The 27,653-nt window shown below is 37.0% G+C and overlaps 1 protein-coding gene across 1 annotated transcript; it reads left to right on the top strand.

The window, feature by feature from the left end:
* Positions 1-475: 475 nt before the first annotated feature.
* LOC145766913 (RNA polymerase II-associated protein 3-like) lies at positions 476-26,122 on the top strand. The gene is made up of 11 exons (XM_082578620.1): positions 476-2,419; positions 3,196-3,324; positions 10,583-10,702; positions 12,235-12,362; positions 13,900-14,021; positions 14,214-14,287; positions 14,680-14,784; positions 20,589-21,067; positions 21,373-21,467; positions 22,419-22,526; positions 25,963-26,122. Exons 1-10 carry the CDS (start codon positions 2,270-2,272, stop codon positions 22,505-22,507), a joined length of 1,491 nt encoding a protein of 496 aa, XP_082434746.1. The 5' UTR covers positions 476-2,269; the 3' UTR covers positions 22,508-22,526; positions 25,963-26,122.
* Positions 26,123-27,653: the final 1,531 nt, after the last annotated feature.

The following is a 27,653-nucleotide window of genomic DNA, read 5'->3' on the forward strand; positions in this document are numbered from 1 at the left end:
AGACTCTGGGTCAAAAATTTCAGAGCTACGGATTTAGCACTAAAGCGAAAGCCACCTGGAAGGCCTCGAAGTGTTCACACTCCAACAAACATCCTTGCTGTAAAAGAGTCAATATTGCAATCTCCCAGTCGTTCAGCTCGCAAGCACGCCTCGGCATTGAGGCTTTTAAGCAAAATACATCAAATGGTAACCTTTTGACTTTGAGATGAGACAATAAATGTTTTGATTGCTTATTAATTTTGTCTCTTTTTCCTAGTTTGAAATGTGGTAGGTTTTTCTGCCGCACCCTGTATTAGGATCTTCAGGTAGCCATGCAGTTTGTGTATGTGCTCTTCACCAAAATGCCAAATTGTTGGCTATTGCTTGTGAATCGTATTATATAGAGATGATGCAGATTATTGTTTGTGACATAACTAACAAAATCTGCATGGTCCGTCGATGCCCTGATTGTCCTGGAAAAGCAACACTTTCCTCCAAATTGAAGCAACTCGAATGCTTGCAGGAAACGTCTGAAATAAAATTCAAGCAATAGTGCTCAGTCGACCGGACATCATTGGATACTCTGACAATTCCCACTGATGAATTTATTGAATTGGCTGTATCAAAACTGGACAAGTTAACTGCTCATTCTTTCATTGCTAAAAGCCAGGCTCAATATTTGAAAAATAGAAAAGAATCCATTCAATTTGAAACTGCAATCGTCCTTGGAGATTTTTTTGAAAATTATTCCTTTGTTGTTCAGGATGAGGTACAAGGCTACCATTGGAATAAAGATCAATGCACTCTGCATCCTGTTGTTGTTTATATTAATGATCAAAATGACCAATCATTGAAACCTTACTGTTTCTGTTTCATCTCCAAAGATCTCAATCATGACACTGGCTTTGTCTATGCTTTGCAACAAATTCTAACAAAGTACATCAAAGGAAATTTTCCTTCAATCAAACGTTTGGAATACTTTTCAGATGGCTGCAGCGGCAGTACAAAAATTTCAAGAATTTTTTCAACTTAACACATCACTTTCAAGATTTCAACTTTGAAGCTTCTTGGTCATTTTTTGCCACAAGTCATTGCAAGTCTCCCTGTGATGGAGTGGGTGGAATGATCAAACGAAAACTGGCCCAAGAAAGTCTCAAGCGACCAACAAACAACCAAATTCTTTCAACAGAAGCAGTTTATTCATTTTGTGAAGAAGAAATTACAAGTGTAATTTTTTTTTAATTTCCAAGGAAACACTCCAAAACACAAGAGATTTTTTGCAAGTAAGATACTCTGCAGCTAGCACTGTGCATGGAACAAGATCATTTCATCATTTTGAGTCTGATTCAGTTGGAATGCTCAAATTCAAACGTGTGTCAGATGATTTAAATTTTTGTGGAAGTTACAACTTTTTAGGCAGTACATCTACTTTCAATGCTCCAGATATATTCATGATGAGCTACGTTTGCTGTGTCTACGATTCTCGCTGGTGGATTGGACTTGTAGTTGAGATTGATTCTTATGAAAGTGATCTTCAAATCAACTTTCTTCGTCCTTGTGGACCTTCTAAATATTTTTATTGGCCTTCTCATGAAGATATTTTCTGGGTCTCTTTATCACATGTGCTTTGTAAAATTGATCAACCAAAATTGGCTTCAGCTGCTGCAGCTATACGCAGCGCCAGCTTAAAGTATGTAATTCTGGAGTTCGAGCAAGAACACATCAAAAATGCTGCAACACTTTCAAGCACTAACGATTTATGTTTTTTTTTATGCACACATTTTGCAGCTGCAAGTGCAAGTTTTGGCTATAAAACAGTTACAATTAGCAACCCTGGGTTAATTTGTGTTTAAAGTTGTGTCCCTGTTATAGTATTGTGTTATGTTTTCCTGTTAAGTGTCTTGCAAATCCACACAACTACACTACACCATAATGTCTGTCAACTGTCAATAATAATACAGGTAGCCACTTGATGTGTTGCACGTCACTTTTTCAAGACTGGGTGTGTTTTTATATTTATCATTCTCATAAGACTATGGTAGTACTCGTCATTTTGCACTAGCACTAGGGGAACTTGCACTAGACATTGGCTAGAGGACCAGTGCTAAGATCGAACCCTGTAGAGTGTTAATTTTACAGGAAGTTAAGATACAGTATATTATACAATATCACTTCATTGCAGGCAATATTTTATTTTAAACTTGCACTTGGTTCTTGTTAAAGCCATAATTTAAGATAGGTATATATATATGCAAGTAGAAATATTGTTGCAAGGATACTTAATTTCACCATGAGTATGCCAGAGAAGATGTTGAAAATGCAGATGCAAGTTCGGGAAAATGCTGTTGAACTGAATGACTATTTACGAGGCTTGGATACATGGGAATCTGATATCAAAAAACAAGATAAAACCTTTACTAATATAAAACCTAAACAGGAGGTGATAGCTTAGGCTAGTATAATATGCAATCTGTTAGGACAATGTCACTCTGACAAATATGATTTTTACAAGTTTATTTTTGCATGCTCTTTTAGTGCTCAGACAAAAAGAAGATTGTATGATTTTCATTTGTCAAGGATGTAATATCATTCAGTAATACTAATAGTTTATTACTGTATATGCCTCAAAATATATGATAGTGAATATCAGAGTTGGATCAATTATAATTTCACCAAATGTTTGTATGTCATTGTCCATATGTTTAAGGCTACCTGCAACATCAGCCCCAGTAGAAGGACTTACTTTAATAGCTGGTAATTTTTATGCGATAACGCAAAATGGGACTTACACTGGGTCCAGACAATTTTTGCAATCTAATGTTATCAAATGCAATTCTACACTTTGATATCTATACGAGTTAATTTATCTTGTTCCTCGTATTGCAAGGGAATAATATACACTTTGTGTAGGCTTATGACTATGTGTTTCAACGTTATTACAGCAGATTCATGAAGTTTGTTTTTTGCATTCTTTAATGTTTGATTTATTGTTGTAGGTATATAGATTTGGTGTATTATAAGATTATATTTTATGATTATTTTAGTAGCCTACTGTATGAATGAAAATAAAATCTAGTTGTCATAATTGCATCATTATTTATAAATTTAAATGTACTTTCATTAAATTGCTTAACTCTCTCATTTATTTTGTGGTGTATATTCACACAGCTTTGATTGTCCGTTTCACATGTTATCAAGCACTGAAATTATTTGCAGAAACAGCTACTTGCTCCAATTCGAAATACTAAGACAACAAAGACAAAGAAGTCAATTGAAGCAAAAACCAAGGAAAAACCAAAAAGAATTAGATCATATGACTTTAAATCATGGGACAAATTGGATGTGGTATGTTGTTCATGTATATTGTACATTTGTACATTAGGGTATTGCAGGCGCCTCGGGGTGTTTGAAAACAGCTCTCACCTTTTTTCCTGTGGTGATTTTGTGTAAAAATCCCTCAGAAAAATATTCAGGCTAATCGGATGAGGTTTACCTCTAGCAGTGCAATATGATCATTTTTAATCCTAGAAATGCCCTCCTGTCAAAACGTTTTGAAGAAAAGATGCGTAGAACATCCAGTTTTAATGATTACTAAGTTTCAATTAAGTGTCATTGTGAAATAAAAATAATAAGATTAATAAAAAAGAATGTTAGGCTATAAGACAGGGTTGTCAATAATTAAGGTTACAACTTCAGACAACTGTATTTAACAAATGGTAGACAATTTTTGAGTAATAAACAATTAAACATATAATATTATTGTCAAATAAATAAATGTTTAGGAGAAAATAGTTTTACTCAATGTGTTCGCCATTTGCGTTAATAACAAATCGGAGACGCTTCGAAAAGAACCTGCAAGAGTCACGAATAACTTTTTGAGGTATTTTGAACCATTCTTTTTTCAGATTAACCTTCTGCGCTTCCAAACTTTGGTGGTGTTTAGTCAAAACCTTGTTCTCCAGGTAAGATGAGATGCCAAAGTGTAGGGCAGGGGTGACGAACCTTTTTGCGGTCGCGGGCCACTTTGTCAATTCCACATGAGTTATCGGGCCACACAACTTTTTAATCGTAACCTACTATGAAATCCTTTAGAAGCGACTCAAGGTATTATTCATGAAAAGTAACAAACGGCAGATGAAAGAAATAAAACCCATACAGTTAAAACTATCTTACGCAGAATCGAAACATACAACAGTAAAAAATAAAAACAAATCAACTTGAGCAAAAAGGATAGAGCAACAGTACTTGCACTGATAATGAAGACAATTTAATTTTCGAAGCGTTTGCTTTCATATGAGTATGATTTCTTCTTTTTTTGGCTCTATCCTTTTTGCTCAAGTTGACTAAATGTTTCGACCATTATGCTCCGAAACAACAAATCAGTTAATAAAATTTCTTTTTCAAACAACAAACAAAAGCCCATGCGAATCATACAGCTGAAGCTATCTAATGCAACATTGAAGCATAAAATATTAAAAAATAACATTGAATTTTTTTGCTTAGTGGGATTTTTGGAAATTTTTTTGCTTGACTAAGCGTTCAATATTAGGTCGAACAGGCGATGTGGCAACTCTCAACTGCATGCTAAGATTTTCATCTGTCAGCCTCGACCTGTAACGACTTTTTGTAAAGTGCATTTTATAAAAGAACTGTTCGCATAGGTTCGTGCTGCTGAAAACAGATGACCATTTGAGATTGTCAAGTTGTTTTGCGGGCCGCACAAAATTTTTTGACGGGCCGCAGGTTCGTCACCTCTGGTCTAGGGGGTTCAGGTCTGGGGATGAAGGAGGCCATTCTTTGGAAATGAAGAACGGTGCATTGGCTGAAACCAGTTTTGCATTCTCTTAGCTCCATGTGAAGGGGCAGAATCTTGTTGTAATGACCAATTACGTTTTTGAAGTGTTTCTTTGCCCAAGGCAACAATGAACCCTCAAGAATATCATTTCGGTAGTTTTCTTGGTTCAATTTCACTCCTTGGTCCACAAAAATCAATGGACTCCTCCCTGATATGTTCATTGCGACCCACACCATCACTGATGCTGCCCCTTGTCTCCGAGTGACTACCTGGGGTTCCACGTCACCATCTCTTGACCAAACACAATCATTCTGACTGTTAAAATGATGCTGAACATCAAATTTCTTTTCATCACTGAACACAAGGTTTGGCAGCGTGCCTCCTCTTTCTATGTGTGAGAGCAGAATTCTGGCTCTGAAGAAACGTTTCTCAATTGTATTGGCATCTAGCAACAGTTTCTTCATGTGTTTGAATGGGCTCATCTTTAAATCCTTCTTGAGAACTGTGAACATGGTTCCATAGGCCACATTCGCCTCCTTTGCCAGTTTTTGAATTGGATCTCTTCTAACGTTAATTGATGACCCTGTAATTAAATCAGAAAAATATCTTAAAATAAAATACTCCTATTTCCGTTTTGACCTCATTTTCTCCTACTTGAATGATATTTTGAGTTATTAATAAATTGGTTTATATTTTACACTCCATATATCTCTGTTTCAGCTAATTTAAACTTGTTTTATTGGTTCCAGATTATGTTATCAATTATCATATAATATTAAATATTATAAGTTTATGCTAAGATCTTTATAAAAAGTATAATATAGCAACAAGAAGTACTGACATTTGTTTGATTATCCTGAAATGCCTGGCATTGAACACCTTCACTCCTTCAGATACATGGAACTAAACTTCCAACTCATTTACGAGTGATTCTCCTGTACATGGCCTTTTTAGAAAAAAATGAAACGAGAAGATAAACAAAACAGAAAAAACGTATCGCTTTGTAGCAAATCTTGTAAAAGAAATACTACCCATTATCAAAAGTCACGAATAAAAACAATCCAGGAGCACGAAATAGCAGAAAAAGTACTAGCTTTATTCAAGGGATATGAAAGCGTAAGGAAAATTAACCCGGATAGAAGAGAAGATCATCTTTTGATTAAAGAGCTCAAGAACAACCACTACGGTACTATGCAATTTTGGCCAAGAAATATTCTTGCCAAGATGGAACAAAGCAAAATGAAAAAATGACCATTTGAAACTGCTGCAATTGATGAGGATATTTTATGATGACTATTCAGACATCAGTTCATTGGCAAGAGGGAGACAAAAATTAGACGCAACATTTGCTTAAATGCTCAATTGTCACGTTCAAGTGAAGATGAACACAGGGGCGCGGAAGCGGGGGGCAGGGGGACAGATGCCCCCCTGTCCTCAATTTTTCTGTGGATGGGGGGCAATGGTGCCCTTTTAAGGTCATGTAAGCTACTGCACAATTTGATTTATAACAATTTCTGCATTTCGCTTTTAGCCTAATTATAATCTTTCATTTTTACCTCAAAATAATATTTATATACGACACAAAATTTTGTATTATCACAGTAGGAGTACGTTACATTATTGTAACACAGCATGATGCCTTTTCCTGCCATTGTTCTTTTTATGCCGGACACTTGTATCATTACTCGATAATGAGCTGATAGATGAGTATTATCGCTATATCTTATGTTAAAACTTTTAAAAAAAATTGGCCTTTCAGCAACAAAAGTACCCTTTTTTCATAATCCTGCTTCCCGGTCAAAAATCGTTCCGGCGCCCCTGGATGAACATACTGATGCGGAAGATGTTACTGTTCTAATTTGTTCTATGTCAACTGGAAAGAGGTCACATAAACACAAAACGTGTTGTGAAAACAGGAACAAACATCTTTGTTTCTCATGATGTCCTAAACTCTCAAGTAGTTTTTATTTCCACAAGAAACAAGATAACCCCAACAGGGCCAACAGCACTGTCTGCAACACTAACTACAATCATAAATGTGTGGGAAGAAAATATTGATTCTGTAAACTTACATTGATCAACTGCCTATTGATACAAAGTTGAAGCTTCAAATTGTCTTGCACAAAAAATCAAGGATAATTGGAAAGCTCCAGGAGTTGGCCCGCTTCACTGAAATGGTAAATTGATGGATACTCTTAACACAAGTGTTGAACAGGAAGAACGATTTCCAACTTTGCTATCTGGCATTGGTGGGACAAAACTGCTTGGTGTGCCAGCTTTCCCACAATCCCACACAAGTGAAAGCTGGAGAGGCTGGAACTCTCATTGATAATGCAACAGTGAAGCTGTTGGAAAATTGGAACTGCACCGACTCTCCTTGTGGTACCGTATGGTTTTTGATACTATTTCAGCCAATACAGGGCTTAAGACGGATGGTTGTGTAGCTGTTCAAGAGTCGCTTAGGAGAAAATTGTTGTGGTTTGCATGCCGGCACCACATTGGAGAAGTTTGGTTAAAACATGTGTGAGATGCCTTAAAAGTTGAAGTTGCAGTTACAATGTTAGAAAAATTCAAGGAAAACTTTGACAAGCTTACTCATGCGGATATTTCTGGATTAGATTTTCCTCGAATTGATGAGCAGTTGGCTGATATGAAAAATGCAATCACAGAGCTGTGTAAAATGTTGCTTAAACAAAAGTTTACACCGGGTGACTGGAAAGAACTTGTTACACTAGTTCTTATATACCAAAGTAATGGCAAAGGTGAAAGCTTCAATAACCCAGAAACGTGTCACAAAGTTTGCTGGAATGCTAGATGGCCAAATTGTTGTATGCAATTAAGAAGGCCTTCTGGCAACCAAAATTAGAGAGGAATTGCCAAAAGGTGCTGTTTTTACTTTTCAGAAATTGAAGAAGTTGAATCGTTTTGTACAGTTCGCTGTATTTTGCTATATTCAATGGTGGACTACAGCACCTGTTTTCTCCAGTGCTCCATTGAATGACTTGCTACTGTTTAAAACTTTGTATGAATATAGAAAAGTAGACAAAGTCTGTGCTGATGCTGCCTTTTCAAACCATTTATGGTAACTTACAGAAGAACTTGTCATGTTAGGGTTGTTCACTTCAGCAGCAGGGTTCCACTCATAGACGCCTAACTATTTTTTTGGCCGTGGGGGCGAAAGCGTGTTTCATCAGCAGCAACGTAAATTCAGCGAAATGTCACGCAGATGGATGACGTAATTATGTCGTCACACTCGGAGTTATCGCTACGTTCGACCTACCGTTAATTATTATAAACAAAACTCCACCAAAACACATGCTATGCGTCTGCGTTGGCTAGCGGTTGATGGACTGCGACTCTTTAAGCTGAGCATAACATAAAGTTTAGCAACGAACTAGATTTATTAGCATGAAACAAGAGACGAAAAGGTTTACTAAAAGGTATTGTCTGTAAATGGAATGAAAATACTAACTTGATCATACGCTTGAAAATGTACCTGTTGAAAGCAAAATCATTCATGTTTACATCAATTCAACAGCACGTCACATTGAATAAATTTAAAAGTTGCTGACACCGTAAACAGCCCTTGAAAAATAGTTACGAAGAGACGTTTGATTAAGTTTTCGACTTGACATTGCTCCCTTTTCACTACAATATCGCAACTTATGGCTGACCTGCTTTCAAGTTTCAATTCGCTGTGATACGCCCGTGTTGCAGATGAAACAAAAGATGCGCATATTCCTCGCCTTTGATCGGGTTTCTATGGCAACGGTCGTGTGTGCGCCATGCAGTTTGTGCGAGTCCATTGTTGCGTTGATTATGCCGCGTGTGCGCAATGCGGTTTGTACCAGCCCTTGTTGCGTTGGTTAGTGGTTACCTCGGGCCCAGACTTCAGACAGCGATTCACTGCCGCGACAATTCACTGCAGTGCAGAGGTTTCGACTTTCGAAAGCGACATCGAGTCTGTTTGCAAGCGCATTAAGCTAAACGCACGCTGCGTCAACGTAGCAAATTATGTTGTTTTTGGGTGCATTCAACATCTGATGACATTGAATCGACGCAAAATGGTAGATTTTTGCTATGTCTCAGGCAGCAAAATTAGTCATTTTACATTGATTCAACGTCTGCAGACGTTGAATCAATGTAAAAATGACAGATTTTTTTGTCTGAGGTGGGGTTGTAGCATTGCTACTCGTTCTAGTGATTATTTATCGCGAAGCTGTTGCGGTTTGCATTTAAAAATGTTTTCCTGCTGCCGATCGCTAGTTCATCTATTATTCTATTGTTTTATGTATCAATGCAGCATAAAAAGTTGCTCCCATGCAGAAATATGCGTGGGGGCCTGGCCCCCACGGGTTAGGCGCCTATGGTTCCACTTCCCATAAAGGTTAAAATGGTTAGCAAATTGAAGTCTGTTAAGTGTTAACAAAGGTATTTACAGAAAATGATATGGCCTTTCAGCCTTCAACATAATGGTAAGCCACCATTTTCTCAAATGCCTGAGAATGAAGATCTCTCTGAATTTGTTGGTCAAGGTTTATGGTCCTATTTTCATCTTCTGAAAATAAACATTAGATTTTTAGACCTGCCTGCTAAAGATTGGCCATCCAATGCTCAGTTCCGAGCTGCAAATGATGTAGTTGCCAGTCTTTCCGTAGTAAAGGATGGAGCGGAGCGAGGTGCCAAATTAGATCATGATTTTTTAGATGTTGCAAGAATAGCAGGCAATTTGCAGAACATCTTGCAGGTTGTTGAAAATGATGGACACTGTCTGGTCACTGCCCAATCAGAGAAAACGAAAAATCAAGTCCAGGTGCTGGTTCCTTCAATTGGAATAAACTCTAGCCAAATATAATGTGATACCATTATTATTACATCTTGAGTGCTTTTCAACAATATGATTGATTTTCCTTAGCCTATTACAGTATACTAATATTTGCTAGGCTTTACCGGTATCACGAGAACACAAATAGTAATTCCTTAATTCACTGAAAAATGTATCTATTGTTTTTATTGTTAAATATTTCTTGCATGTGTGTTCAATCATGTATCACACCCTCAAGTAAATTTAGGCATCCAAAAACTGATATTTAGGAAAAAAGTAGACTTCTTAGGCTGTATATTGTATCCTTATTATTCTCATTGCTTGTATTTAGATGGACTAATTTGCAACCCAACACATATCTAAGTTTGAACTGTTTACTTTTGTAGCCTATTCTTTAAAACGTTTTGACGAAAGGGAATGCCTAGGAATACGATCAGAAATAATCATATTGCCCTGGTAAATATCATCGGATTTGCCTGAAATTTTTTCTGAGGGGTGTTTACTGTTTACACAAAAATCACAAGAAAAAAAAGTAAACGTGTGATCGAATCAAGTTGAATTTTTTAGGGTGCACCTGCACCATGGCCTACTCGCATGCCACGGGTGCACCTGCAACACTCCATTGTACATTGACTTCATTTTGTGCCTTGTAATTTTTTTTGTCAGGGTTAAGTGGTCATACTTTGTCTCTTTTTTTTTTATTCAAGTAATGCGATATTAAACAACGAATCAAGTTGTTCACAATTTCCTGTCCATAGTTTTGTGGATTTTAAATGAAATTTTCTTTACAGCAAACAACAGAAAGTATCAAGTTCACACATTTCACAATATGGTCATAAATAAGTGTACCAGCTTGCACCTGTGCACCACCACATAGAAGTTTTTGATAAAACTGCAACTATTTGTTACAATAAAGAACGTGATCATTTGTTGCACTGTATTATGGTTTTGTGGTTTCCAATTTGATGTTTTTGTAACTCCAGGACAAAATCCTAGATGACATTGATCACAAAGAAGAAGAAAAAGAAGTAGAAGAATATGCAAAAAAGCAGCAACAAATAGAAGTGGACATGATGAAATGTTCAGAAAACGAAAAAAACAAGGTACATACCGTATTTGTTGTCGCATTGCTATTGTATCAATCAAATTACTCAAGATTATGTGGCTTCTGTGTCTCTTGAGAAGATTTTGTTAATTATGTCGAATTATCGATCATACTCGGGATCAGGACATTTTGTCGCAGGAACAGGACATCCTGTCCAATCAAATAAATAATATATGATGTTTCATCAAAAGTACACCACTACACATTGATAATAGATGCTCAGGCTTGTTTTCTTGGTCAAAATTTTACTTTTACATACATTCGACTTTTGATGATATATATACCATATTTAATCGATTGTTAAACGGGCCTTATATATCATACTTTTTATTTCTCATCATTTCTGCGGTTTAGATTCGGAAGTGGCTTATATTTTTGAATACTTAAAAACATTAGCAACCAACCGGCATGGAGTTAGAAGTTTTAAGATTACTCTGTTGCTAATTTCTAAAATACATCAATTATCAACATAATATGTCCAAGGTTCGAGTCAAACAAGCCACGGGCATGCTATGATAAGGAATCGTTGAATGGACTAGTAAGGAATTTGCGTCAAGTCATCTAGTGGTGAGATGTCCTTGCGACTGATCGCCCGTGGTCAGTTGTCCTGCAACTGGTCAACCGCGACAGAATGTCGTGTACTCTTTTGTGGTAACTGACTTGACGAGAGACAATTGACCATGACCGACCTGTTCTAGGGACTTGTCACTGCAGGGTACATCTCACCGCGAGACTATTTGACGATTTTCGAAGCACGACGTTTAGGTTCAGACATAATCGTGGTCCTTTTTTGCCAATTTCTGAAAATGTAAACGGCCTCCCTTTAAACTATAAACTAGTTCCAAATTGGTAACGGAAAACCTCAAGTTTTTTTCAAATTAATTCACATCTAAGGCAATGATTCTCAACCTTTTTTGGCCCATGGACCATATTTTTAAAAAATATATCCGATGGACCTGGGACCACTTTGCTATGTTGACGCCTCATAAACGCCACTCGTCGAAACTGTATTGCACAATGCACATAGGTCAGAAAACTCAAGGGCGTGTTCAATCTTTGTCCTTAATAAAATAATCTTAATCATCTAATTAAGCAAACCCTCTTAGTTTGCACACTCAACCTTAACTACTTGAATACACATAATTATGTTGATTGATTTAATTTAATTTTAAATTTTATTCTAACAAAACATCATTCATGCACATATTGTTTTAATAGAATTGTATATAATGTCTGGTAATTGGTTACAATGTTTCAAATGACAGATGTCCTGCGATGATATATATCTGAACTGAATTAATCGTTGCCGCTCATTACAAATATATTGAGCATCGTTTGTGTATCCTCGAGAACATAAGAGAAAAATTGTTTTTCTTTTGGCATTTTTCTCGTTGCTGTTGCAACCGCAACGATTAAAAGTTTAGTTCTTTCAAGATACGGTTAAAGACTTGAATGAAATGGTCATAGTTGCATACTATCTAATTTTACGTTTTACAGCGTTAAAATATGAAACTGCATTGATTTGTTTAGGGAAACGACCATTTTAAGGCGTCACGGTTCGAAAAGGCTATTGAATGCTACACCAAGGGTATGCAGTACGATCCCGCCAACCCCATTCTCCCAGCAAACAGAGCAATGGCTTTTCTTCGAATTAAAAAGTGAGTCCAAAGGTTTTTAATTAATTATAAATTAGCAGCTTGCAAACTGGACAAACCTACGCAGTGGCAATATGAAAGCTTCTTCTTCTTCAACACTCAACAGATTGATCACGTTTGATCAGCTGTGATCTCCCATATGAACTGCCTCCATTTTTTTCTGTTTTTTGTTTTTATTAGTGCTTCGGAAGCATGCTTCCGGCATGCTTTTTATTACCGTAATTTTCTTGATATTGTCAAAATATTTCATTTTTGTCGTCCTTTTGTTCGTTTGCCTTGCATCATCCCAGTCAACATTGAATTTTCCAACGAGTTGCTTCTTGCTATATGTTTTTTCCCTTTGCAGCAGTTGTAAATGTTACAGTAGTTTTACAGAGTTACAGAGGTTAGTTACAAAAGTTATTTAACAACATAACACAATTGCCAGTTAATAATCAGTTACAGTATTTCATTGAACTTAATTGTAATATAGCACATACATTGCAATATTAGGAAGCTGCAAGGCGACCTTTCAAGGCCTTCATGTAAAACAGCCATTCTTAAGTCAAGAAAGCGATAGTTCAACTGTGAACAAGAAAAACAAAAAGCGCATGAACTGTTTCAAATATATCAATCGAATTTTTTGTATATATATATATACATATTTTTTTACTTTTGTTTGTAGAGCTTTGGCAGAGAGTGTGCCTTGTTGCACCTCAAACATGTAAAACCAAGTAACCATCTCATGCGATCTGCTCCGCGCTGTTTTGTGTAGTTTTTTTGTTTTTTGTATGTAATGTTGAGGTTACGTTAGTGAAAAGAATCTATTACTGGGCTAGTTTAGTTAAATTCCATGTCTAACTGCTATATATATTTTCTTCTGTAAACGTGGCTCAATTTTATCATTGTTATTCATGATGACAACATTATGATGTGTTTATTGCTTATTCAAAAATAAATATGTTGAACCCAGTATTGTTGCTTTGCTTTCTGTGTTTCGTATATCGCCACTAATAACAAAGTTTATTAATCCAAAATTTTGGTTTCGAAATGGCATTTTGATAAACTTGAAGTGGTTGTACACTGCTGCACTTTTAAAATTTATGCTGCAAAGACTAAGGAGCTATAGTAGGCTACAAACGCGGCACTTTTTGAAAAAAATACGAATAATTTTAAGAAGACTTAAACACGAACCCATTTTTAAAAGCTTCGGACTTACGGCAGTGTTTGCTATTAGCGACGACAGAATTTTTCAAAAGAAGCAAAAAAGATATTGGAATTTTAAGTAGCATGTTGTTCCAAATTTTCTTGCGAAAAAATTTATACAACGCTGATGTTTGGTATTCTTGCATTGAAAGAAATATATAACAACTTTGATTTGTTGAGTTTCTGGTAGCCTAGCGGGTGGTGCGGTATTTTTATTTAAAGTGTTTTTTTTTTAGGTCAGGCAGTTAATTGGGTAAGCTTTGGTGCAAACTATGTTCCTAACGATACTTCCTTAAGTGTCTCACTACGAATCTATAGTACGATGTTGAGTAATTTTATATCATTATCTTGATAGATATGTAGAGAGCGAGGCAGACTGTACGTTGTCGCTATCCCTTGATTCGACCTATGTGAAAGCTTATTTGCGAAGGGGATCAGCACGTGTTGCATTGGGGAAAGTAGACAGCGCAATTCGAGGTAAATTAAAAACTTCTGTCAACTTTTCTGTTGGTTTATTTTTTGTTACATTACTGGCGATGAAAGGAGTGTGTTGTGTATGTTACAACGTTTCTACTTTTGGTGAAGATTCTTAGTGGAATCATAAAAGAATGCTTGTCAAATTGCTTTTTAACTTTTTTTTTGTTTAATTGAATTGATGTTTCTCTTCAGATTTCAAAGATGTTTTGACTCTCGAACCTGACAACAAACAAGCCAAAACCGAACTTGAAAAGATTAAAAAAAGGGTAAAATAAGACAGTTTTTGTTGAAATGCTGTTAACAAAAGGTCTTCCCAAAGAAGTTTATCTTCGAACATATTTGAGATTGAAAAATAATTAGAAGTTTATGGAGTGGGGTCTCTGGAGAATGTGAAAATCAACTCAAATTGTTTGTTTGCTGAACATAAGAATCTCAAATAAAATAAATGCAAATTTTGCGTAACAAAAAGTTAACCTTTGCCGTGTGTAACTGTCATAAGTGTCGTCAACGTTCAAGGCTATTTTAAAACTTTGCTGAACTCTATGTTGAAATCTACAAAACTCAAGTAACTACCAAATAGATTTGCAACCCCAAACGCGAAAAACACATGCTGAGACCAAAGAAAGTGTGATGTATTGAATTTTGTTGCGCTTTCCAGAACTCCACCTCGAAACCAACAAACGGGATGGACCGACCAAATTCTACAAAACAAAAACTGGGGTTAATTCAACCTATCAAGAAACCTTTGCACTTGCGCTCCAAGGTGGGTAGCTAACTCAAGTACCTGTTTTCGGATTTACTGCGTTGTTGTAATTTTGTTATATTGTTGTCTAGATAAAGGTTTGTTTTTCGGTAATGACTTTCTGGTTGTACATTAGGTAGGGCATTTAATATTTTACCACTTCTAATTTGGCACGAAAAAGAATGGTATAAAATTGTACGATCATAAGTTATGATCGTACAAGCCATTCATAAGCCTAACCAGGAAACATCAATAATACGCAAAATATTGCTTAAATAGACAAAAAGGATAAAGTCTGCGCTTTAACCCGTAAGGCGTGTGTTCTTGCAAATATAGCGACGAATGGAATTATCTACATCAACATATATTATCAAGGCGACCTGACAACTAACTACACACTTTTTTTCATTTGGCCATTAACACACAAATCAAATTGGTTGGCACTGAAATCAACATTTGAATAGAACAACTTAAAACTAACATTTTGTAGAAAAAAATTCTTCCCAAACACACATGGGAATTGAATTTTTAGACGCTAATTATGTTATTTCCAACCACTCCCCAAAAGGATTTATCAGCACTAATTATCTTCCGACTATATATTATATATAGTCCGGAAGAAGACAGCTCATACGACGAAGAAGAATAAGAAGCACTAATTATGTTAAACCCACTCCTTTGAATAGAAATTTTATCGATGGAACTTCTCGCCACCCCCACCCCATCCATTTACAATAGTATTGTGTTTGGAGTAGCAACAAGACTACGTAGGCTAAATGGAAATCAACATTTATATGAAATGAAATTGGAAAAATTAAAAGATAAATGCATTTATTCAGGATTCTACAAAGGTATGACGACCAAAATAACTTAATTGGCTAAAACATGGACTGAACAATTTTGACCAAGACAACAACAGAATAACATGAACAATAAATTCAACGACAAAATTGTTTGTTTTTTCCTTAAAAAACTGCAAATTACTCACAAAGAACGAAAATTAAATCACACTACTAAGATGGTGTACAAAAAACCTACCACACTAATTCAGATGCTTATGAATTTTAAAAGCCTCTCACTCAACACAAACTTAACTAGATTTAACTTAAGAAGATTGGATCATCCCAACTCTGCGGAAAATGCTCCCTTTGCGGCAATCATGGTAAATACGATAGTATGATCTCTACTACAAACAATCTCATCACCAATTCAGGAAAAACTATGCCACTAAAACAAATTTAAACTGCGAAAACTTTGGCTTATACGTTGCTACATGCAAACTATGTACGGAGCAATGTTGGCCAAACTATAAATTCTTCCTCAAAAAGGATGGGCAAGTCACTGAACAATGTGAAAAAACTACGCTGAAAACTTGTATAACACAAAAGCATCCCTATTACAACATTAGGTACTCCAAATTCCACAGCAACATTTTACAAACTAGATCTAAGCTTGAACATAGCTTCGATGTCACCTTCACAGAACAACCATCCGCCGATTTACTCAACTTACACGAAAATAAATGGCTAGCAATGACCAAAGCAAAAATAAATGTTCAAAAAATGATCACACCCTTTGTTAAATAAACCTTGCCATCCCCTTCTTTTTTAGCTCTTATAGAGACTGCTTAGTTGTATATTCCATTACTTATGACGTAACAATTGTTTTTTTTTGCCGTTTTACCATTTGAATATATTTTGTAGGTACAGTTGCAGGACGCAGTGCCGGTCTTAGGATAGTTTGGGCTCTCTACGGAATATGCTTTGCGGGCCCCTATGACAATGATTCAATTTGTTCTATGAAAATCGGCTTTCTTTTACTTGGTTGCATTCAATATGCATAGAACGCATGAATGAAAATACATCAAAAACACAATGCTCGACTTCCAAAAAATGTGTGCATTTGTTTTATGGGAATATTTAAACATGAAATATAACAATGCAAAAGAAACAAACCCAACCAAATGTACCTGTGCAGCAAGGACTCCTTATGTGTAAAAATAATTTACTGAAATGTTAGGTTGTTCGAAACTAATTTTTTGAAATGCTTGAATTGTTGGAATCCACCTGAACTCGGAACTAGGAAAATTAAAGTTGAAATAACAAGCTGATATTATTTGATCCATGTCTTGTTGGTTCAGTATTTTTGGCCATGTTTTTGGATCAAAATACCTGTGTCTCCATGTCATACTGACTAGTTTCTGTGCTATTTGATACATTTGGATCTTGCTCTACTACATCAGGTTCACCAATGGTTGAAATAATTTTATCTAAATTTTCTGCCTCCGTGTTATGCGGGCTCGTTTCAGGAGGTACCCATATCTTGATGTTGCTGTGTTGGGTTGATTGTGAAATGGTAGCCTACTAACAGTTCCTAATGATGCATCAGCCACCTTTTTCAACACAAATCGTTCCATTGCACTCTTTTGTTTCTTTCTTTCCGCTTTGCTGTTCCAGACATATAATTGTATGGCTTTCTTGTAGACATTTTCTTAGCATACTATTTTCAAACTTTTACTTTGCCAATATATAGTACCTAAAATAATTTTCTACACAGATTCGTTAGACATCAACTTACTCGACAGACTACATTAGCAATAGAAAACATAAGACATGCTATAAAATAATTTTAAGGTTTGTGATATGGTCCACGCTAAGCATGCCATTTAGTTCATTAGGGCTATGTAGTGAATGATGTAAAGTGCATGCAAAAATGCTATGGCACCAGCCAAGATTCTTGTTGCTAAAGTGTAGTAACAATGCACAAATCTATCATGGATCACCCACAATACCAGTCGCTGCAACATCTAAGCATGATCAACATGGTAAATACACAGATACAGAAACACTAAACATCATTCAGGCCTTCAAACAAGATAAACCTAATACGTCTGGAAATATCTAATGCTACAAAATGCGAGTGAATGTCGTGGGTTGCCTAAAAGCACGTAAACTTGTAAAGGGGGCCCGAGGTGACAGCCGACAACCTCAGCACTTGCCTCACCCTAAAGCTGCAACTGACTTTAAGGATAAAGGTACTTGCATGCGAATCGAATTAAATTTATTCCATTGGAAATGACAAAAATTAAATGTATTTTCTGAGTAAATTGCAGGGCACCTAATTTGCGGGCCCTGTGCCATCGCACCGTTTGCACACCCCAAAAACCGGCACTACAGGACGTGTAAGATAATATCTAGTTTATCTACTTTTACATCTTGCAATTTTAAAAGCAAAAAAAAATTGTGTAGTTGATTGTCAGGTTACCTCATAGATATCTTTTGATAGAGATAATTCCATTCGTCGCTATATTTGCAAGAACAGGCGCCTAACGGGTTAAAGCGCAGACTTTATGCTTTTTGTCAATTTAACCAATATTTTCCGCATTGTTGATGTTTCTTGGTTAGTCTTATGATGGTACAATTTTACGGAATAGCCCGTTTCGGTGAGTCCGATTCGGAGAGTCCGATTCGGTGAGTCCGATCCCTATTCAGTGATTTTTTGAATTTTTATTTTTTAATTATTGAGTACCGTAGCCTATTATCATTGCCGTTTTAAGCCTGGTCTACACTACAAGCCCGAAAAGCGCAAACGCCTCCATTGTCCAGCCTCGAGTGACTAAAAACTGTCTACACTGGCAAATTTGATCTTGCGACCATGTGCATTCAAGCGCTAACAACGTCACTTTCTGCTTGGTTACGTCATCTGACTGGAAAGTCGCCTTCAATTGATTCAAACTTATCAATCAAACGCATCCATCATTGTACTGACACAATGTAATATGTCAACTGAAAATAATCCAGAATAGTATTGTAGACCTAGAGCTATCCTATAACTTGTAGAGTTGAACCCTGCAATCAATGCAAGGCTAGTAGGTAGGCCAACCCAAGTTTGACCAAAAGCCTGGTGAAGTGCTACCTGAACCTGACCAACAGCTAAAGATAGTTTGAATCAGTCTAAGAGGTAGGACTACCATACTAGCTGGAAGGCTAACTTAAATCATACCAAAAGCCTAGTGAAGTGCCACCTTAACCAAACTAACAGCTAAGTAGACCTATGTAAGACGTTTTTAAACCTAACCTTTTAATTTTTATCTACACACATCAACTAACCTATTAACTGAAACAGAGTACCATCCTTCCAGAAAACTGAAACTGCCTTTCCACCAAAGTTCCACAAAATGTCAAGACCTGAGCTCAAACTAAATTTTGCGCCAGAACCTTGGTCAAGCGAATCTCTCCAGAGCTTAAAAAAAGCTCGCGATGACCAGACATTTTCAGGCCGACGGCGGCGCTGTTACCGAGAGAAGCTTTGTGTTAAATAAACAAAGAATGAGCCATGCTCAGCTCAAAATATTTTGTAGTGTAGACCAGGCTTTAGGGTTAGGGGTTATAGGTTGGGAACTCACCGAATCGGACTCACCGAATAGTAGCAGACCTCAATTTTATACCATACTCTTTCGTGTTATTTTTAGTTTTTTTTTTCACTTACCCGGTTTTAATCATTTTCATCTATTCTTTAACGTAGCAAGAGTACTGCTATTTTGCATACATCAAATGCTGCAGTAGCAAGAGTGAAACATTTTTTCTTTTGCACCTTCAATGCTTGATTATTTATTTGTGCTGTTTACTTTCAGCTTAACTGAAGATGGTCTAGCTGCTAGCTGATTGAAATCGATTATTAGCTGTTTATGAACTGACTCGTGTGAAAGTAAATTCGTTTGTATTAACAAGACATGTAACCGAGTCGTTTATATCAAGCATTGTTGTGGGTTTGACACCTGTCAGAAGATATTTAATTTTTTTGATAAATAAGTAGGTTTAACGTTTATACAGTACAACAATGAGATGGTGTCGTACGCTCCTTCAGCGGTTATCTATGGGACGTTTGATTTCATTTTTTCCCACCTGGATAGTATTTGTTATCCGATAGTCACTTTATAGAAGCGTTACAACAACGTTTCTTAGCGGCCAGCGAAAAACAGTTTTTCTTGTTGCTGCCCAGTGCCCTTGTACCATTTTAAGTTGTCCAGGCCTGCTCTACAGCGTAGTGAAGGTCTTTACCAGAGAGAGTTACCTCCAACATCACCCACTTTTTAACCAGATTCTTGATGTAGGAGGTTTAGAGATGGCTGTGATACTGAGTAGGCTTATGTGGCCCTTAAAAGTCTCTCAAACCGATGATGGATTACCACACTGAGCTAATCTGCATTTTATTGCTGAAATGAATAGTGCGATTGGAGATAGGTCTAGGGCAGGATTTTCCAAACTGTGGTCCGCGGACCATTGGTTATCCGCGACGACTGCACAGGTGGTCTGTGGCGATATGACAAGAAATTAAAAAGTCACACATATACGTTGTACAGTAGGCTACTTAACCTGTCAAAGATATTTGTCGCAGGTCTTTACCACTTAAATGATTTCGAAAGCTTTTGCTATCCAGTATCGTAAATCTTACTTGTTGCACCTTAGTTGCTGTTAAAAAGTTGTTTGCGAAAAATTAGTGGTCCGTGGCCCAAAAAATTTCACAAATAGTGGTCCGTGGCCCAAAAAAGTTTGGGAAACCCTGGTCTAGGGTGTAGAATAGATTTTTCCAGGATTGATGTATATTTATTGATAAAAGAGCTTTGTCTCATGTTGGCTAGAATAGTTTTGGCAGCATTCGAAACGTGATGTAGTTATGACCTAATGAATTTTTGTGCAGTAAGTTTGAAGTTATTACGTCTACTTACAATATGGTAATTGAAGCGTATTTTTTTCCTATCATTTTGCTGTATTCCTTTTTTTTATTTGGAAACATTAGTTTTGAAGCTGAATGTTTTATTGCAGAAGCCTCTGCGAAGGATTCATATAGAAGAAGTGGGTGGTCAAGACGCGCAAGGTTCCCATCCTCCAGAGGTTTTTCAACCACCGTCCGCGCCGGAAGAGGATAATATGAAGCAAACCAGAGATTCCAACGTTTCTGTGTCGTCTATTACTGGTGCGACGCTCTCGCAAAGCAATACTCAGACAAAGTCAATACAGGAAGCCGAGCCCTCGTCTGTCAATCATGAGATCGAAGACATTAATAAACCAAAGTCAGATGCGGACTTCAAGTCAACCTCTTCTCTCACTCCCACAATTCCCCCTTCACCTTCAACATGTTACCAACTCCAAGCAGATGTCCGTAAATTAAGACATTACCCGAAAGCTTTGTTTCAATATCTCTTCTTGCTGCTTCCTTCCTCTTTGCCATCCCTACTCAAAGATCAACTGGACAGTGACCTCCTCTTAGACATAGTTACTGCATTTGTTAGCTGCGTGGATGGGTGAGTTGGTATCTACGATATCACAGTAACTATGTTTGCTTGTTTTATCAACGTGTTTTTGTCCAACACTGCAACTGTAATAAATAAATAAATAAAACTTTTACAATTATCTTACGCTGTTGCGTTATGTTATGCTTTTGAAGAGGATAACGACTCCGGTAATTAATTTATTATTGTATCCAATAGAACTTAAGTGCAGTTGGCTACTTGGTTGGTTACGTACATCGAAGTTGATCGTGATATGTTACAATGTTTATCCCAACCTTATTTTTATACTAATTAACACATTGTTCTAAATCTTCCAGAAATGAAGAGTTCATCACAGACTTCCTATACAACCTTACCTTGGCGAAACGGTTCGACATGGCCATCATGTTTCTTTCTAGCAAGAACAAAGAAGGTATTTTTGTTCTAGATTCATTATGCTTACCCCTCTGAGACTATCTTTATTTTGCAGAATCGCTCATGCGTAGAGGACTTATTGTGCCTTTGCCTACGTCGCACACAGTCTGGCTCTTGGTGATAATAATAATATTATGGTTTTATTTTTACAGGGCTCATTTTTAATTTTTTATCAGATTTGAGATGTTATCACAATATTACCCGGCTTATTTTCACTGCGTTATGCAAGAAAGAACACAATCGGTACCGTACCGTTTTTGAAGTTTTTGGTATAACCCAACCTGGAATCGATCTCAGATTTACCAGTGTCGTATGCCTAACCAATAACCATGGCTCTAGGCTGGTTGGCTTTTGGTGATAATGTAATTTCAATTGATTGGGTTCTACTTTTAATGGTTTACTGTGTCATAAATTAACGCTTGCACATCAACACCAGACTTGTAATAGTTTCAATAGAATGTGAATTTTCTAACCAACGTTTTTAACGTTGGTCATTCGCTTTCAATGAACAAATAGAAAGGCACTGCCATCCATAAAGGCTTACTTGCTTTCCCACCTGCTCGATATAAATGTTCAACAACCAGTTCTGACCTTGAATTTAGAGCGTTTCTGAGCCAATTTTATTGCTTACTTACATTTTTGTTGGTTAGAGATTGAATATCTAATCTCTAACTGTTGTATTTTTACTATTTAGGCGTTGCCAAAAAAAACTCCTTGTTTCTGACACTATGTTATGTTGAAAACGCTTTTGGCAAATCTTTGTGAATGTAGTTTTTGTTGTGGGCGTGTTAAAAATGTTGAATCCGATAATGTTGCTTGACTTTATATGTCTTTTTTAACGTTTGTAATGTCACGTTTCTCCAGTGTAACATTGCCTAGACTAGAAGGAATGAAGCCAAAATGATTGATCGATCCGTTATTTGACATTAAAGTTTCTTCTACATTTTAGCTTTGAAGAATTTATTTGAAAAACTTTTGCAAAATCTTCCCCCTCAATTCTCGAGGCTTCAGGAGCTGTTGCATACGTATGGTTTATGACGTGACTTCGTTTATTCGGGTAAGTCGTTGACTCAAGTTGAACTTAGTAGAGAAGTTATTAAACGAATGTACGAAAGAGAAACTTAAAATACCATAGATCAGTGGTTCCCAAACTAATCGCGAAGCTATTTAAGGTAGGCTGCGAGGCATTTCTAAATGCTACTGTTTACTATTAGAGCGAAAAATTGTTGCATTATTATTATGTACCAATAACGCAACAAAGTAACAAATTTCAACAATTAAAATTATGCACTGTGTCGTGTTAATGATTTCACTACCCTCCTACATCTAGGCTGCTAGGCAGATTAGAAACTTATTGAATTCGAAGAAACAGTAGCAAAGATACCGTTTTATGCATTTGTTAATGTTATGTCAAATGAGTTGCAGTTTAACTTTTGACCAAACCAGGATTGTGCCACTTCCGTAAAACTTAAAAATACAATCATGAGGTTTAACTATCAAGAAGTAGATCTTACTTCATGTTTGATTCATAGAAGCAAGGAATATCCTTTACTATCAGAGCACGCAACCAAATTTCTCTTGGCTGTAGTTGCAACTAAGTTAAAAGCTAGGAATACCTTGAAAACGGTGACTTTTGATGCTTTATTGCCTGTGAGCTTGTCTCCTCTTAGACATCGACTTGGTCTGACAATATCCAATATGCAAGGCTTGCAAGCTCAAGTGTTCATTGATAGTGCATAGCATGATAGTACGTTGTTTTTTTCTCATATACAGTAGTCCCCGCTTATTAAGCCCACCTCGGGCCAGACGATTTTAAGCTCATTAAGCGGGGGACGAGTTTCTACCGTTTCTAATCATCATCCGTTTGTCTCTTCAGTAGATGAGACCTGGCGTTTAGCCCTGCTAGCAGGGGTTCGCCAGATTTTACCGTGCTTCCCTATTGTTATGATTGATTCTGACCTGGTTTCTTGCACTGATGTCGTCTCTCACCAACTCTAGCCATCTTTTTTGGTTTTCCCACTTCTCCTGGACAGAAATCTTTTTGCCATCACTGGCGCCTTGTCATCAGACATACGTTTCACATGCCCATACCACCGCAAACGATGGCTTCTAAGAAACTCACTGATGCTTTCTACTTCTGTCATCTCTCCAGCGCTTTCATTTATAATTCTATCATTCAAGGGTTTTTTTGCACATCATTCGAAGCATACTCATTTCTTTTTTCCAATCTGTTTAAATCTTCTTCAATCATGGCCTATCTTTCAGCTCCGTAGCATATTGTACTTCACGCATGTTTTATAAACAATGCCTATCTTTTTTAGTAAAGCACTTTTCCACACAGAATCTCCGAAACTTTCTTAAATTTTTTTTCAACCAGCTCTTATTCTTGATATAGAATCTTGCACTCTTCCATCCATACTCAGGACATCTTGTAGGTAGCAGAACGTTTCAACCACTTCCAGTTTATCCCCATCTAGAGTAGCTGTCTCTTTATATTTTTAGTTTACCTTCCCTTGACAACGTTTGCATTCAGAGTATTTTATTCTTACCAGGCTTTGGCTAATTCCTGTGCATCTTTTGTGAACCCATTCATTGCAGCAATTACGTCTCATGGAGTTGTTGCCAACTCTTTTCCCGCAAGAAGAATCAAATCAACCAAACAAAGGCTTTTTCTAAGTCCGCAAATACCATGTCCAACTTCTTACCAGCCGCTTCATACTTGTCCATCAACTGACGTATTGAGAAAATTGCATCGATTGTTCCTTTTCCTGGAACAAATCCCATTTGTATTTCGTCCAAGTCTACCATCTTAAACGTTCTTCAAATATTTTTTCAATTACTTTCATTCCATGTTCTAGCATGGAATGAAAGTAATTCAGGGTGTAATAAATTGGGTGGGCGTAGTTGCTGAAGTAAAGGCGGCCGAGAGAAAGAAACTGGCCACCCTACTCTCCTTTGTGCCGAAGGCTTAGTACAATGAGAACCCTATCTTCTCATACCCGACACTTGAATCAAGTATGGGACCACCTTTACCATGTTCTAGCAGTTTAACACTTCTTTAACTTCCACACAATGTTGTATCACTTTTTTCCTTCTATATTGGTATTGGATCACTCTTCCTCCAACTCTCTGGCATCTTCAAACCCTTTGCTATATTAGCTAGTCGTTTCACACTTTCTTGCCCAATGAGTTTCAGCAAAACGGCAGTCATTCCACTGGGCCCAGCAGCTTTTCCTGCCCTCATGCGACACAGTGCATTCTCTGTTGCTCTTTCATTCATATTTTTGCAAGGACCTTTGGTTTCTTTTAACGCATCCAGTTTACCACTCCATTCATGACGCTTTCTGACGCTAACCTCAGTTTTAAGCTGAGGACCTAGCCATTACCTAAAGAGGCAATTCCTGCAAGGCAGCAGGTTGAACTGCTATTTTTCTTGGGGCGCCGATCACTCGCCCAAAGTCAGAGCCTCGTTAGTGTAACCTGATTGGACCAAACTTGACGGTGAGGTTAACTTGGCAGGGAGAAGCTATATCTTTCGCTCACAGCTTGTGTGGTTTTAACACGCGCCACACCTGCCCTTTTCAATCCAAATACTCCTATATGTATAAATACTGCCACTCTTGAATATATGTATAAATACGTTGCTAAATATGTTAACAATTGTAAACAACGATAACTTTAACTTCCCAAAAATTGGGTTTTTGCAAGTTGTGTCAGCAACGAGTCCTATTTTGTACAACTCCGTGAAATGAGTTCCAAGTTAAACGGTTTATGACGAAACATTTGTATTAGGAACTGAGTTAGCAGCGCAATGAAGCGTGAAATTGTCAAAGCAAGACTTATAGTAAATTGTGACGCCTTTGTACACAAATTCAAGCAAATACAATCGAAAATTGGGCTTTTAAGCGGGGTTTTGAGCTTACAAAGCGTTTTGTTTTTATTACACGAATGATGGGAGTAATTTCTGACCGAACCAAATTGGGCTTAGAAAGCGGGGTCTGCTACTATTCGGTGAGTCCGATTCGGTGAGTTCCTAACCTCTAACCCCTAACCCTAAAACGGCAATGATAATTAGGCTACGGTACCCGATAATTTAAAAAAAAATTGAAAAAATCCCCCGTTAAGGGATCGGACTCACCGAAACGGGCCATTCCGTAGAAAGCGGATGGGCCAATTAACCGTGGGCTTAATTGGTCATAACATGTCATTGTGGGTCGCATAAAAAAATGACTAAAAGTGGATAGCGAACTGAAAAAGGTTGGCAAGCACTGCCATAGATTTTTTTTCAATATTGTTTTTTATTATACCGTGTTTCGTCCAGCGAATGTATTGTTTTCCAAAGAAAGTTTTGGTTGATTAATATGTACTCAAGTTTTAATTGACTCTATTATCAAGTGTTTTTCAACTGTTGCCATAAGCTGGCGTCCATGTATGTTACAACTTATTTCTCGCTCTGCAAAGATTGTTTCTTCGACCTTTGTTGTTTTTTGTAGGAAAAAGAACCTGCAAGTTGATTCTCCTTTGACTGTACAGAAGATGCCCCAAAGATTGCTTCCAAAATTGAACTCAGCTAAACTTAGTAGTAATAAGCTTTTTGTCTTCGTAATAGCATCAACACTAAATAAACGCAGCCTTGGGCGTTGTGTATGATGTATCACTCGTAATTAAACAACAGAGTTTTTTCCACCCAGAGAATCCTTGTGCAACGGGTACTCATGTTTTTAGGTACTATAAATAATATTTATTGTATGAAACTCGATGTGAAATAAACAAAACTAAAGCAATCAACCATATTCAAACTGGCAACTGCTAAATTTTTCCCGCAACTGGAAAATAAAACTAACCCAGTTCTGCGGGCAAAAAACACGGATCTGGCAACCTTCGGCACTGTATGGCTTTGCCGGCATTGTCGACGTTTTTAGGGACTGGTAGACAGTTTCAAAGTATGTCTGACCATAACTTTAACTTCAGCCCAGCTAACTGTAATCCTTAAATTAGCTAAATTGGATCTGGCAACCCCGACAATGGGTATTTAGAGCTACCGTTTTGCAACCATGTTCACCGTTCACACTAGTTTTTCGCCACCCTGTGTATTTTTACGATAAGTTTTAACCCTCTGTCTACCGAAAAAAATATGCAAGTTTCACCGTTGGGGTCCAATGGACCCCAAATTTTAAATACTTGTTTTGGACAATTCAGCTCCGATGCTAAAATTAAAGCTTAATGGGAAAGGACATAACTCATAAACACTTCAAGAAAAACCAAAAATACACGAAATTAACAAACGAGTCATACAGTAGCCCATGCACAAATCAAGCTGATACGCAATTGATCTATTTTTGAGTAATGGTCAAACTACTGAGAGATTTGGCTAAAAAAAAGCATCCAAACGCATAGTACATGATAGTTCAAAAGAAATATTGTGAGTTTATTTATTATCACATTGATTGCAAATGATTTGCGAATGTTCTTGGCAAACGTTGCGTTTGCAAGTAGTACAAAATTATTTGCATTTTCGGTCTTTGTTTCTTTTGCATAAATAGCATCTAGCCTTCTTTGATTTTGGTGCCTGATCTTCAACAGCTGTTGCTCTTCTTTTAGTTTGCTGCGGAGTTAGATGTCTTGTTGATATTGAAGTTGAAGCTGGTAATCCAGCAAGCTCTTTTCCTAGCTGGATCAAAAATTTTCTTCACTTTTTCATGCTGAATGTGCTGCTAGTTTCACCTTGCAATTGTTGCTATATCTCAAAAGCATTGACAGCAGTGACATCGATTATATTGTAACATGAAACTACCGGTCACATTCTCTTGGAAGTCTTTGAAGGTCTCTAGTATTAAACTGATGGAGGAGATCTGAGCTGCTACTATGCTGCGACGATCCTTTGTCCATTACTAGTTGATCTGTCTGCACTGTCTCAGTACCAAAGGATCGGTCAACAGTCTCAAGATTCTATTAGAAATCGATTTCATGAGAGGCCGTAGCCCTCACATCTTCAGTCTGGTATGAAACAAGTTACGGTTCGTGCGAAGAAAATGAGATATACACACTATGACGTAATAAGAATAAAACAAAGGCGTGAATGCCACGGGAATGAATAGCAGTGAGGTCAACACTAGGTCAAAAGTAAATAAATAATTGGTAGAAAATAGACAAATTATTTCACTCCAGGTAAAATCATGGATTG

The sequence above is a fragment of the Aplidium turbinatum genome, chromosome 3 (genome assembly GCF_918807975.1).
Source record: "Aplidium turbinatum chromosome 3, kaAplTurb1.1, whole genome shotgun sequence".
In the NCBI taxonomy this organism is placed as follows: Eukaryota; Metazoa; Chordata; class Ascidiacea; order Aplousobranchia; family Polyclinidae; genus Aplidium; species Aplidium turbinatum.

Excerpts from the sequence above, each read along its gene's own strand:
- LOC145766913 (XM_082578620.1), top strand. The coding sequence starts at position 2,270 with ATGAGTATGCCAGAGAAGATGTTGAAAATGCAGATGCAAGTTCGGGAA. Across the intron at positions 10,703-12,234 it reads CAGAAAACGAAAAAAACAAG|GGAAACGACCATTTTAAGGC; the intron begins GTACATACCGTA and ends TGATTTGTTTAG. Across the intron at positions 12,363-13,899 it reads GCTTTTCTTCGAATTAAAAA|ATATGTAGAGAGCGAGGCAG; the intron begins GTGAGTCCAAAG and ends TTATCTTGATAG.